This window comes from Mauremys mutica, chromosome 5 (assembly GCF_020497125.1).
Source record: "Mauremys mutica isolate MM-2020 ecotype Southern chromosome 5, ASM2049712v1, whole genome shotgun sequence".
NCBI classification, from domain to species: domain Eukaryota; kingdom Metazoa; phylum Chordata; order Testudines; family Geoemydidae; genus Mauremys; species Mauremys mutica.
In genome coordinates, this window is record NC_059076.1 from 123,155,449 (window position 1) to 123,169,647 (window position 14,199).

Below are 14,199 nucleotides of genomic sequence, written 5' to 3' on the forward strand. Positions count from 1 at the left end.
ATAGGTCTTATCCCTCCCTTGGGTTTGGGAACCAAGAAGTACGTGGAATAGAAGCCTTGACCCCAGGGTTCTTGAGGAATTTCCTCCACCACTCCCAACGCAAATAAAGAATGGACCTGCTCAAGGAAAAATATCTCATGAGAGGGCTCCCTGAAGAGGGACAGGGAGGGTGCGTGGGTTGGAGGAGTGGAGAGGAAATGGATTGCATAGCTTGATCTGACAGTGCTTAGGACCCAGCTGTCAGTTGCAATTAAGCCCCAAACATCCAAAAGAGTGCCAGCCTGTCCCTGAATGGAGGTGGGGTAAAGGAAGTGACAACTGGACCAGACCAAGGAATCAAAATGAGCACTTGGGTGGTGCGGGGGAGGATGCCAACTGGCCGAAACCCCAGACCTGACTGCCTCCTCCTCTGGGATCTATGCCCCCTTCTGGGGTAATCCCACTGTCTCGGGGAGGAAAAGGCTTCTCAAAGCATATGGTATTGCTGCTGTTAGCCACCAAAGTAGTGCTTCTGAACCTCAAGAGACAAAAGCTGGCTCTAGAGTCCTTGAAGGAATGCAGTGTTTTGTCCATCTTGTCTAAAAATAACACTCAGCCACTGAAGGGCAAATCCTCTATGGCCTGCTGCACGTTAGAAGCAATGCCTGAATTCTGCGGTCAGGACACCCTCCTCATGTTCACAGCAGAGGCCATAACTCTGGCTGAAGGGTCTGAGACATCCAGCATGGACTGCAATGACATCTTGACGACTAAGCAGCCTTCTCTGACAAATGCACGAAATTTCTCTCTGGAGGTTTCAGGCAGCTGGTCTGCAAACTTATTACATAGCTGTCCAATTCTTTACCAAGTCGTACTTGGACAATGCCCGCTGGTTCGCAATCCACATTTCCAGGGAGGAGGTAGCTTCACTGAGGTGAATCCACAGGTCCTGACACCGATCTGCCTGGTGACCTTGGCTTGCACCAAGCTGAGAAGTGCAACCTCCACGATTGAGGAGCATCCTATGGATTCCTTGGAGGCCACTGGTAAGGATAGAGAATTAGAGGCCAAAAGGTGTTGGGACAGGACTCCCCATCTGAACCTCACGATGAGTGCCAATCCTGGTGCCCATAGTGGTCCATACATTTTTCCTGATGTGGGTCGGGTGATGGAGAGCAAGAGAAAGATCCTGACCTTAACGCTGTGGAGCCCGACCTGATGGAGTGAATAACTGATCTGACTCATCCACAGCCCAGAATGAGGCAGGGACCAGTGCTGATGATGGAATCAGTACTGCCAGCAACAAGTACTCTGGTGCTGGACGCGATGTTAACACCAAATTCAGCAGTGGTACCAAAACAGTTGGTGTCAATGTGGAGGGTGGTGAAAGCCATCAAGGTAACATCTGCAGTGCTGACTGCAATGGTGCCAAGGTCCCTTCCACTGACTGTGCAAGGGGAACATAGGGTGCAGTGTTAACAGAGCCAAGGGTTCAGTGGCCTGTGCAGCCAATGGGGCAATAATCAACACAGTCCTGGCCAAGTCCTGGACCAAAGGAGAGATCAGAACAGAAAGGCATAGGAGGTCTGTAGCTGCCTCTTATGTCACCAACGTGGAAACAATCAGTTCCCTAGTCAGTACTGGACTCACTGGATGCCCCGGGCCAGAAACGGAGTCGACAGTACAGGGTCTCTACCTCCCTACTTGGTATCAGGGAGCAATTAGAGATACCCACACCATCCCACATGCCAGCACTAACCTTGTGCCGGTCCATGCTCTTCCTCAGTGCACTTGATGGGGAACAGCTCCTCTGTCTCTTCAGAGAGGCGCTGGCTCCAGAGCATGGAGTGGTAACACTTTTGGACCCTGAGGGTGACCTTGGCTCCAATAAGGGCCTTGGTGCAGAAGCTGGCTGCATAGCCTGTTTGAGCAAGTGCTGTTTCAATCTAAAGTCCCTAGCCCCTTGAGTCTGTTTTATGAACAATCTAGTGATAAATCACCCTCCTTGACATGGGTTTCAACCAAGCACAGCACGCCCAGCGTGTGGGAATCGTTGTTAGGGATCGCTCCCCCACACAACAGACAATGTTTAAACCCCAGTGAGGTCATCACAGGGGAATACTTAACTAAATACAATTAATACTAAGGGTACTACTAACTATACACAACTAGAAAAAAACCACTAAAACAGTGAGAGCTTGTGAAGTTAAGACAACACAGAGCTCCGACTCTAGCCATGGATGACAAGAAGGAACTGAAGGGAGTTGGGACGGTGTCACCTCATATAGCCAGGGGAGGGCCTAAGCCCACATGGTACAAGCGCTGCCCTCTACAGTTACTGCTAGTGCACTGGACACACACACACACCTATGTAGAATACACGTTAGCATTTACTCAAAGTAGTAATATTTTTTCACGCAGTAGAAACAGTGTAAGTAATCCCTTAAACAAAAGCGCTAAAAAACTCAAGGTCTCTAGATCTTTTACACTATTTGTATTTTTAATTACATTAATACAGTGTTTAAATCACCAAACACCACAAAGTAATGGAAAATTATAATGGAATTGCCATATGCTTCTAAAAATTTTTCATAGATTCCAGGGCCAGGAGATCTGTGATCATCTAGACTGATCTCCTATATACCACAGGCCATAGAACTTCCACAAAGTAATTCCTAGAGCAGATCTTTTAGAAAAACGTTGGGTTTTAAGGTTTTAAGTAGTGGCAGTGTAACACTTTTAGTACAAGAAAATATGAGCTGCAATCACAGCTTGCATTGTCTGAGTTGCATTTGTTTTGGACAAATACTTTCCGCTATAGATTCTGCAGTTGTTCAAGCAAAACTCTTAGGAGAAAACAGTTCCATAACTGTTGTTCTTCAAGATGTGTTGCACATGTCCATTCCACTGTAGGTGTGTGCTCACCCTGAGCGCAGTCGCTGGCAATTTTTCACTGAGTGGTACCTGTTGGTGCAACTTGAGTTGCTTTATACCTGTGCTATGGTGCTGTGCACTCACAGCACCAGTATAAAGGGCCCAGCCAACCCTGTATTCCCTCAGCTCCTTCTTTCCGGCCAACTCCAATGTAGAGGGGTATCAGGGCAGGTCTTGGAATGGACGTGTGCAACACATCTTGAAAAACAACCATTACGGAAAGGTAAATAACCATTTTTTTTCTTCGAGTGCTTGCACATAACCATTCCACTGCAGGTGACTCCCCAGCAAGTGGGACTGGCGCTCATGGACCTGCTGACTGCAAACCAACTTGACGGAATCTGGCATCGGCCCTAGACTATTGAGTGATGGTGTAATAAACAGAGAATGTATGCACTGACAACCAAATCACTGCTCTGCAAATGTCCTGAATAGGGATCTGTTCTAAGAATGCTGCTGACAATGCTTGTGCTCTTGTGGAGTGGCCAATCAGGCTAGCTCAGAGGTGGGCAATAATTTTCACAGAGGGGCCACTCCACGAATTTTGGTAAGTCATCACGGGCCACACATTTCTACTATATTAATGGAGGGGATGCATGGTCTGGGAGAGAGTTTGGGTGTAAGGGAGCTCTAGACTGGTGCAGAGTGTTGGGGTGTAGAAGGTGAGGGGTGTGGGCTCTGGGAGGGAGTTTAGTGCAGGAGGGGGCTCCGGGCTGGGGATTTGGGCACAGCAGGGGGTGCAGGATCTGGGATGGAGTTTGGGTGCAGGAGGGGGTTCTGACCTGGAGCACAGGGTTGGGATGCAGGAGGGGGTGTGAGGTACAGGCTCTGGCCAGGAGGCGATTACCACAGACATCTCCTGGGTGGCGGTGCAGTAGGGCTCAGGTATGCTGCCTGCCTCCTGTGGCCCTGCGCCACTCCCGGAAGTGGCTGCGGCCGGCTGCTGCTAGCACGTCTCTGCACGCCCCTTGGGGAGAAGGAGGGCATCAGGTCTCCGTGGGCTGCCCGCGCCCGCAAGCACCGCCCCTGCAGCTCTCACTGGGTGGTTTCCGGTCAATAGGAGCTGTGAGGACTATGCTGGGGGCGGGGACAGCACGCAGATCCATCTCCCCCTGTGCCAGGGGCACGCAGAGATGTGCCAGCAGGCAGGAAGCCTGCCTGAGCGCCACTTCCAGGACCAGCGTGGGGCCACAGCAGGCAGAAAGCCTACCTGAGCTCCCCGCTGCACCGCAGGACTTTTAGTAGCCCGGACTCAGAGATTGCGAGGAGGCCAGGGCTTTGGAGCTGTGCTCTGGCTCCGCTCCAGCTCCAGGCAAAAACCTGCAGCTCCACTGCTCTGGAGCTGCACTGCACTCCAGCTCTGGGCTCCGCTCCAAAGCCCTGGAAGGGGCAGAGGAGGCTGGACAGAAATGTTAGTCATGGTGGGCCGAACGTGGCCCGCGAACCATATTTTGCTCACTCCTGGGCTAGCTGGTGGCGGAACATTCGCCTGCTCGTAACACGTGAGAATGCACTATGTGAATCAAGATGAAATTCTCTGAACAGAGATGGGGAGACCTTTCATCCTGTCAGCTACCGCTAAAACAGCTGGGTGGATTTATGAAATGGTTTGGTCCCTTCTATAAAGAACACTGGTGCATATTTTACATCCAATGAGCAAAGCTGCTGTTCTTCCCTATTTGCATGTGGTTCAGGTAGAAAACTGACAGGAAGAATGCCTGATTGCTATGAAATGGGAAACCACCTTTTGGAGGAAGCTAGAGTGAGGATGTAACTAACGGCCACTAAGAAAGCCACCTTCCATGAAAGGTATAATAAGGGGCACATTGCTAACAGTTCAAACAGGGGACCCATACATTTCGATAAGACCAAGTTCAGATCCAGGCAGGGGTGGGCTCTTGTACCTGGGGGTATAATCTTTCTGGACATTGAGGAAACAGATAGACATCTCATGTGAAAAAACAGATTGGTTATCCACCGAGGACGGAAAGTTGATAGAGCTGCAAGGTGAACCTTGATTGAGGAGACAGTTAAACCTTGCTGTTTCAGGTGTAACAAGTACTCAAGAATGTCCTGAAATAATGACCGTTCAGGCGAGACTCCGCGTTGGGCAGCCCAGATGAAGAATGACTTCCATTTTGTGAAGTAAGTAACCCTGGTGGATTGAGGGCTTCCTGCTACCCAGTAAGACATGACAACCCTACTCCAAGCAAGCCAGCTCTCTGGGATTTAGCCATGGAGCTTCCAGGCCATCAAGTGAAGGGAGCTGAGGTTCAGGTGCAGTATCTAACCATAGTCCTGATAGATCAGGTCCAGATGTAGAGGGAGCAGGAGTGGAGCCGCCACAGAAAGGCCTAGCAGTGAGGCAAACTGATGTTGGTGAGGGCAAGCTGAGGCTATTAGAATGACCCACACCCAGTCACATCTGATCTAGAGCAGAATCTTGTTCATGAGCAGGACAGATGGGAAAGCATAGTACAGCAAAACTATGCCAACTATATACAATAATCAGAGGAAACAAAGATCACTGAGAATGCTTGTCAAAGCAAGAGGAACAGTTCCAGCAACCATCATAGTAGGTAAGAAGGAACTGAGAGGGCACAGAGTCAGCTGGGTCCTTTTTACCAGTGCTATGAGCACCCCAGAGGATGCTCAAACCTCTCTGATGGGTACCACTGAGGTAAACATTTCTGGAGATTGTGCTCAGAGTCAGCACACACCAACAGTGAAATGGACATGTACAAGCACTTGAAGAAAGTTTAAACCCTTTATGACAGTGGTTTTCAATCTTTTTCATTTGTGGATCCTTAAAAAATTTCAGATGGAGTTGCAGGCCCTCTTGGAAATCTTAGAGATACTCTGTGGACCCCCAGGGGTCTGCGGACCACAGGTTGAAAACCACTGCTTTTTTATATTAAAACAAGGGATGATTTTGTAAGATAGTCTACTGAACTATCAAACACTTGTTTTTCTCTCTTCCTTCAAAGCATGTCACTTCTGCAAATCAAAGCTGAAGATAGTGGCAAGGGGACACTAGTATGTATCAAGTACTATTATGATTTCTGATCTATGGATAGAAACCTTTAGTTTCCAGTCTGAGAGCCTGTTAAATTTCAAAATGGCTAGGGGACAGGCAAACAATGTCCACATAAAAATAAAAATTGACTATTCACCTCAATCTTGAAACCAACTATCTTTTTGAGGTTCAAACCTGAAATATAAAAGCTTTTTGCTCATGAGTATGCACTCTATTTTCAATTGGAATCAGAAGCAAAAATAGTAACACTGCAAGAAATGTAATTAGCATATTCTCAACCTGAAGTCCTAAGAATCTTCTCAAAAAGCTTGTTTTACAGGATCAAGAGATTTGGATAAACCAGGATACTTCTAGATGCTTATTCTACAGTTCAAATTGTTCTCTGCAAAATTTCAAATACAGAACACTTACTGGGCTATCCCTCTCAGATTGGAAAGCAAATACTCGCTGATAATTGGAATGAGTTGCTTTGCTGTTTCGTCAAGAAGGTCACACTCAAGGATGTAAAGAATTCCATGCAGAGCTCCAATCCGACTTGGCATATGGGTGCTGCGAAGTGTTGATTCCAACAGACGGCTTACTGGCTCGGCTACAGCTTTATCCTAATACACAAACAAAACCATGCGTTAAAAGCATTACTGGACCAATGCACCATTCTGATGATTCATTACAACTGGAAAAATGTTTGTTAGTGAACTAAAGAATAGAAGATGTACCATGAATCAGAGGTTTACACAAAACAAGTACTTAGATATCTGAATAATGTTAAAATCTCCCTTTGTACAAGTTGGAAAACTGGTATATTCTGGCTTGCAAATTTAGTTAAACTAAAAAGGTTGCATCAAATTCTCAGTGTAAAAGCATTCTCCTCAAAGAGATCATAACATTAAATCAGTGTAAATACTTTATCAACTTTTTGCAAGTTAAATGGTAAACCACTGTACCAAGATGTTAACATAATGTTGTCATACTTGGAAAAGAAAAACTGTCATAATATATCATCAGTTTAGGGGAAGCACTAATACTATTGATAGGTAAGGGATGCCATGGATGCAGTTTAGGATGTTTACATACTAAGCATCCTTATATGTAGGCCTTTAGCTCCTAGAAGTTTCTAATCTGTCAATGGTCCTCCAAACTGGTGGACATGTGAAGAAGAATGCTAATATATGAAACAGATTGCTCTATTCCCAAGATCTGCATATAAGGATGCTTGGCACGTAAGCACTCTAAACCGCATCTATGGTAAACATTACCATGGAGCCTCAGTCACTGGGACACACTGTTGATGGTCCAGTGAAACAACTATCTGTTACCCATGGCCACTGACAGTCACACCTGGACACCGCTTCCTCCCCATCACCTGTATGTTTAGGGTGAACATGGTATTAGAGGATTGTAACTGAAGAAGCAGAAGCTGAGAAGGCTGGAATGCAGGTTATTTATATTGCTGTAGCACCCAGGGGTCCCAGTCAGGGCTCAGGGCCTCACTATGCTAGGCACTTATAAACATAACAAGACAGCCCTTGCCCCAAAGACAAGAGACAGCAGGTGGACAGAAACAGACAGCTGGGGGAGGAGGGGCACCCGTTCAAGGACACAATGAGACAACAGTTAAGCACAGTACACTAGCTGCCTAACCATTGTCAAGCTTTTTGTATGCATCAGAGCAAAGAAGATTTTAAGGAGGGATTTTAAAGGAGGGCAACCAAGTGGCTTTATGAAAGTTTACAGGGAGATGTTTATGGCAGCAGCTTTGCTTTCAATGAGCTTCATGAATGGAATGAGAATTTTTAGTGGAAGTGGTTGGGTGTAGGTGAAGGTGGTTTCTGCACCATATATTGGAAAATGTATTTCCATCTTTCACTACAATGACTTTCAGGTTTGGAGTCTTAGTGGATCTATCACTGCTCAGGCTCTCTCTGGTAACAGCAGCAGCTCAATGGTAACATTCACTATCTACAACTGATCATAGGATTATGGTCAATCACTCCTAGTGGGGACCTAGCAATGGGCCTCCATGCCTTTGCCTAGAATACTAAAATGCGCTCTTTTTAGGACTACAAAAAGTCCATCCTAATCTACAATCTTGCACGCACAGCAACTACCCAACTTCTGAGTGGCATGAACCATTACACAGACCTGTGCTCTTACCGTATCCCTTGTCACAGCAGTTAAAAATCAAATGGAGACTCTTGCTGGTCCAGAGGAAGGCGCTTGGTTTCACAGAGTTTAAGGCCAGAAGGCAATATTAGATCATCTAGGCTAACCTCTTGCATATCACAGGACATTACATTTCATGCAGTTACCCCTGTATTGATCCCAAGTACTTTTGTTTGACTACAGCATATCTTCCAGGAAGGCATCCAGTCTTGATTTGAAGACATCAGGAGATGCAGAATCCACCCTTTTCCTTGGTTGTTTGTTCCAGTTTTTTTCCACCTTCACTGCTAAACTTTTTTGTCTATTTCCAATTTGAATATGCCCAGCTTCACTTTCTAAACATCTTGTTGTGCCTTTTCCTGCTACATTAAAGAGCTCTTTGGTACCCAGTCTCTTCTCCCCATGAAAGTACTTCAATACAGTAATCCAGTCACTTCTCAATTTTCTTTATGCTAAGTTCTTTAAAAACTCTCACAGTAAGGCCTTTTCTCTAGTCCTTGAATAATTTTTGTCTCTCTTTTCTACATCCTCCCTAATTTTTCAACATCATTTTTAAAATAGGGACACCAGAATTGGACACAGAATTCCAAAGTCAGTCCCACCAATGCCATATACAGAGTCAAAATCACATCCCTACTTCTCTGTTCATACATCTAAGGATCGCATTAGTTCTATTTGCCACAGCATTGCTCTGGGAGCTCATGTTGACTTGCTTGTCCATCATAATCCCTAGATCTTTCCTAAAGTAATGGCTTTCCAGCATACATCCCCCATTCTATACATATAGCTTGCATTCCTCGTTCCCTGAAGTATAAATTTGCATTTGGCTGTATTAAAACTCATTTTGTTTGAATGGGCCCAGCTTACCAAGTGATCCAAATCACTCTGTATGACTGCCCTGTCCTCATCTTTATTTACTACTCTGCCATTTAAGGGTCTCCCCTCTGGAATTCATTCCCCAGAACACTCCAAACCACAAATATAGCAGTCTTCAGGACACAATTAAAGACACTGGGTCTAGCTTTGATTACGTTAATTATTAAAATTATTAAAAAATGGATGGATGAGAAGTAATTAAAAACGTATTAAAAATATGAAGCTGTCAGCACGAGAGGTGCTCCCTAAAAACTCTGAAATATGCCAGTTCTTTGTGGTGGAAGTGCAGCAATTCCAGCATCAAATAGACCAAAATGGCAGTACATTCAGACTTGCCACAACTCTTAAGTGACAATTTCTTACCATTCCAAGAACAGCAGCTGCTTTACATGTGGCTGGTACCAAATACTGAATAAGAATCTCATCTTCTGATGGATGCACCTTCCGCAATTCTGTCAATGTGGTGTACATCATCTCAAATTGATTCCTTTCTGTAAACAAGTCAGACACTGCCAGAAGCTGTGAACATGATAAAAATGGAGTAGAAAAATCTGTAATTATCAAGTCACAAACATTAGACTCTCCCCACTTAATGTAACTGCCAGCAAAAAAATAATTCAACTCCTTTTATTGTAACATGGGCTATAAAAGGTTTTAATTTGAAAGCTACAGTAAAATCAGATATAGTCTAATCAGACACTGTCTTAAAAAGGAACAGTCAAACTTTGTCTTTTTAAAGAACCCAAAATAGTAGAAAGACATTTACACACATTTTAAAATAAAATATTTAAAGCCAATTCTTCTTACATACCTTCTGAAAGCAGAGTTTAGGGTTCTGTATCTCTTAAATAACAGTAACACAAAACATCGGAAAATGCTCCCTGCTTTGTTTTAGGAATTATGGCTGAATTGCTCACTACCTTATTCAATGTGTTAGCTAACTCAGTGTTGAATATGTGTAGGGGTGGTGCCCCAAACATATCCCTCAACGCTCTATTCGACCACCCAGGTATTTTTACTATCACATACCCCTGATTAGGAGTCAAAAAAAAAAAAAGGGGGGGGGCTTACTTGTATAGTAACTTGGATTTGAGATGTGTTCTCAATATGTATTCCATGTCTGGGGCACTTGTGCCCCAGGCCAAGATTGGACTCAGTAGTTCCCGTTGGACCATGCCTGTGCCTTTCATGCTCTTAAGCCCCCTCGCTTGAGGGCATAAAGTGGGCGGAGTGACCAACCAACTCTCAGTTCCTTCACCAATATGGAATTCCAGTGTTGTTAGATGTTGCAATAGCTGGGAAAGGAGGGTGGGCTATAGACTACATATAGATATTTCTGGAAGAGCTCCAGTCACTGTACAAATTAAGTAACTTCCTTTACTTCTTCAAGTGCTTGTCTACATGTATTCCTCATCTGGTGACTCACAAGCAGTAGACAACGTAACAGAGAAGGGTGCTTAGATTCTAACGAAAATAATTATTGCAGCACAGCTTTACCAAATCAAGCACCAGATGCCTTTGCCATGGAATAAAGCTTAATAAAGGTATGTATCATCTTCCAACTAGCTGCCGTACATATCTCAGTTATGGGATTTTTCTGAAACAAATTCCAGAAGCTCCTTGTGCTCTTGTGCCATACAACGTGCTAATCTGCCCTGGAGGTCCATATGTAGAGCAGGTTCTCTCTACAGCCACCAACAACACAGCTTCCATGTCATGAGACATAGAGATGCCAGGTCTGAAAGAAGTATTCTTCCCTTGTCCTGGCTGATTAAGTCCCGAGGGAGGGAGAGAGAAAGAGAGAGAAAGAGAGAAAGAGTTATTGGGGGACTATATGGACCACCTCTTGAGCTCTACCACCTGTCCAGGCAAGAGCTAAAAGAGTGATTAATCCCAAGTCCTGCTTCATCTTTCTCATTACTCATGTGATCAGATGGATGGATAGGCAGGCATAATATAGGCCTCAAGTCAATGGAAACAGAAAAGCATCTGACTGTGAACTGGCACTTGGTCCTCAGTGGAGCAGAATTTTTTTCACTTCTTGTTCTTGATTGCAAACAAATCTGTGCACGGAAAATCCCACTGGTCAAACACTGACCCAATGTCAGAGTCCTTCACAAACCACTTGTGATTCTGTTAGAAATATCTGCTAGCAAGTTCTGAAGACTGTTTAGCAACACTATGAACCCAGACTTCCAAAAATGCACAATACATTACTTTTGCAGCAAGAGTGTCCCATCCTAACATTTTCTAAGTCTATGAATAATTGCCTTTCAATTTATATTATCTTAAAAGTTTCAGTGGCAATCACTCCCCAGTTCTCCATCCCTCAAGAATCCTAGATTTCATCAGATGCTTCAATAATAATCTTAGTGCCTACTTACATCGTTTGTTCCTCTGCTTTTATATTTTCTCCCTCATTATATTACAGGGTAAACACAGAATCCTGAACTCTAGTCTTAGTTGGTAGGCAAGTAAAAGAAGAATTTATTTTCAAGTATTCTTTTATAACATTTATTTTTAATTCAAGTTTACACATATCCTACTATTAATGAGTGCTTAAAACAGCTTAATATATTTTAATCAAAATCTTTCCCATTGAACTTCAAGTTATCATTACAGATGAAGGATGTATCATTACATCAATGACGATGCCTACAGAAGTCAGTTTTTCTGCATATTAGGAAAAGCTACTTTATAAACTCTCTGTAAACTCAAACATACCATGAAAGTGCACTCAATTATGGCACAGAATTTATTTTTTAGACTTACTGATCGCACCACTTCACTAATCAGAATGACTGGCGTTCTCTTGCTAGGATTTGATGGCAATATCCATTGACTGTACAGTTCAAGCAAGAACTGAGAACAAGAATGTATATCAACCCCAGCCCGGTGTTTCCTGCAACGTACAATGAGCAAAGATTACAATCACTATATTAGTGTTTCTTTCCTAATTACTTTGAAAAGCAATCCTTACACAGCATCCATTTTATAAAAGGCAACATATGATTCTCTTTTAATGACTTCAAAACACAAGAACTGAAGTCTGTTCAAGTCGCAAACAGAAAAAAAAACAACACAAGTGACCTGGAGTTAATAGGAGAGGTTGGTGGTGAAGAAGGAGCAGGCATATCACTCTCATCTTCTTCATCTTCATCCCACTCCTCTTCTCTCAATGGAGTGATGTTATTTCCTAGCCACACGGAGTGTATAGAAACCTTAAATATCAGAAAACATTAACTTGAAAAATATTTAGCTTTTTCATAATCAAATTAGAAGTTGCTAGAACAAAAAAGCTATAACAAATTTTTCTGTTTAAAAGTGGAGCAAAAATACTCTACAGTATATAAAGAGATGTTTATAAAAGCTTTATACCATTATTTTTTATAGTACTTTATGTTGCATATGTGTTATGCTTATATGGCAGCAACAAGATTATGCTGTGCACCCTATCACTTCACTGAAAATACTAAACTTGTTTCTAAAAACATATGGCATATTGAGTTTACAGGCACAACAGTAAGTTTTACAGGCATCAATCATATCACTACACTTACAGTACATTAGCACAGACCCATTAAGTTATAGCTATAACCAACTGTATCTTGTCTGGGAACCAATATATGTAGGAGCAAGTCCCAACCCTGAATTCCCTAGCAAAAAATACTTTAAAAAAATGTTTCCTTTATTTATATTCTAGTGTCAAACTAGAAACAATTCAGAAAATGCTACTACTGTGAAATTAAAGAGGACATGGGAAGGTTAGTGACTGCTGGTTCTACTGCAAACTTAACTGGGTTTAGCTAATTGCAACTCCTATGCTAATTTCAGAAAAATGCTTGTTAGGAAAGAGAATTGGAAGGTCAGAGTTTGAATAATCATGTTTTAAACAGCCAAGGCTCAAGTAATATGCAGTATTAGACTTCTACTACGAGATATATGCAGTGACACTGCTGCCTTCCCTTAGTGGTGTCTGGAGGATGGAAAAAAAATAGATCAGCATGAAACTCTGATATCATTCCACAGGGTTTTGTGGAAACATCTGAATGTGTGTGAATCCCATCCAGTTCGCATAAATGGATTTTGCACCCTAATTTTGGGGGCTAAATAAATCCCAAATTCAAAGTGCCAGTTAGCTGAAATGGCCTCACTGTAGATAATGTTGGGTTGAAACTATGAAAAAAATCAGACAAAACTAAAATCAATCTGGCCAATGCTCATGAAAGTTGGGACAAGTTGGCTGAAAGGTTAACAAATCTTAGAAAACCTGATGAAAATGTTGAGCTTATAACAAAGTCCAGAACCAGCCACATTTTCTTTTGTTGCAGGTTTCACTATGAAAGTGTCACACAACTCTAGAAAAACACCACTTAATATAAAAGATTTTGAGTGCTCTCCTAAATTTTATACGTTATATCATTCCTGGTCATGTACAGGTTAATATTACAATGCTTATGTTTAACTTCTGACTGAAAATATTTTGCTTTAAATGTGACTTTTTTTTAATCTGGATCCAGAATTTGCTAGAATTATCCCTAGCAGTTTTACTGCTTTCCATTGTGCTGTCAGTTTGCAGCATTGGGCAGAAAAATTAAGTATACATGATTTTCAGATTTGCAAGTGGGGGGGGGAGGGGAATCTCACTGAGTCAGACTGAGTGCGCATTTCATTTCCATTACACATTTTTAACACCTTTCATGCTCTACTGTTCTTTGAAAACTAAGCAAGAAAAGTAAACTCCTTAAAAACTGATGTATTGGAGCATCTTTCAATATACTTCCAAGGGTAACTATAAGAATGTCAATAGTAGTTTTGTTCAAAAAAACATCACTGAGATTGTTTACCGTCTCTGAAAAAATGGGCCGATTTCATTTGGGTGCCTAGATATGGTTTTAGAAGCCTAAATTTAGGCACTCATTGGAAATATTGGCCTCAGGTGTTAAATATTTACAGCACTGCTTATTTACACTTCTGTAAAGCACCACATTCATATCTGGCACACAATAAGAATGTTTGCATCAGTTTGCTCAATGACAAGTCAAAATGATATTTTTCTGAGTACAGTAAGCTGAGACCAGTTTCCAAAAAGCAAGTTGTGCCCTGGCTTATCTTATCACTGATAAGTTTATGAAATCAGAAATTAGATGAAATTTTGTTGTTGTTGCTGCATAAGTAGAGTACAATATAGCTTGAGGATTCAATGGTTC

The 14,199-nt window shown here is 42.8% G+C and overlaps 1 protein-coding gene across 1 annotated transcript in view; it reads right to left on the bottom strand.

Annotated features, from left to right (window-relative positions):
• HTT (huntingtin) overlaps positions 1–14,199 on the bottom strand; it is a 195,771-nt gene that overhangs the window by 19,913 nt on the left and 161,659 nt on the right. The window contains exons 58-61 of the mRNA XM_045017515.1: positions 12,080–12,210; positions 11,762–11,891; positions 9,353–9,508; positions 6,362–6,552 (exon numbers count right to left, since the gene is read on the bottom strand). Of these exons, the coding sequence (XP_044873450.1) occupies positions 6,362–6,552; positions 9,353–9,508; positions 11,762–11,891; positions 12,080–12,210 (608 nt within the window). The remainder of the gene's footprint in view (positions 1–6,361; positions 6,553–9,352; positions 9,509–11,761; positions 11,892–12,079; positions 12,211–14,199) is intronic.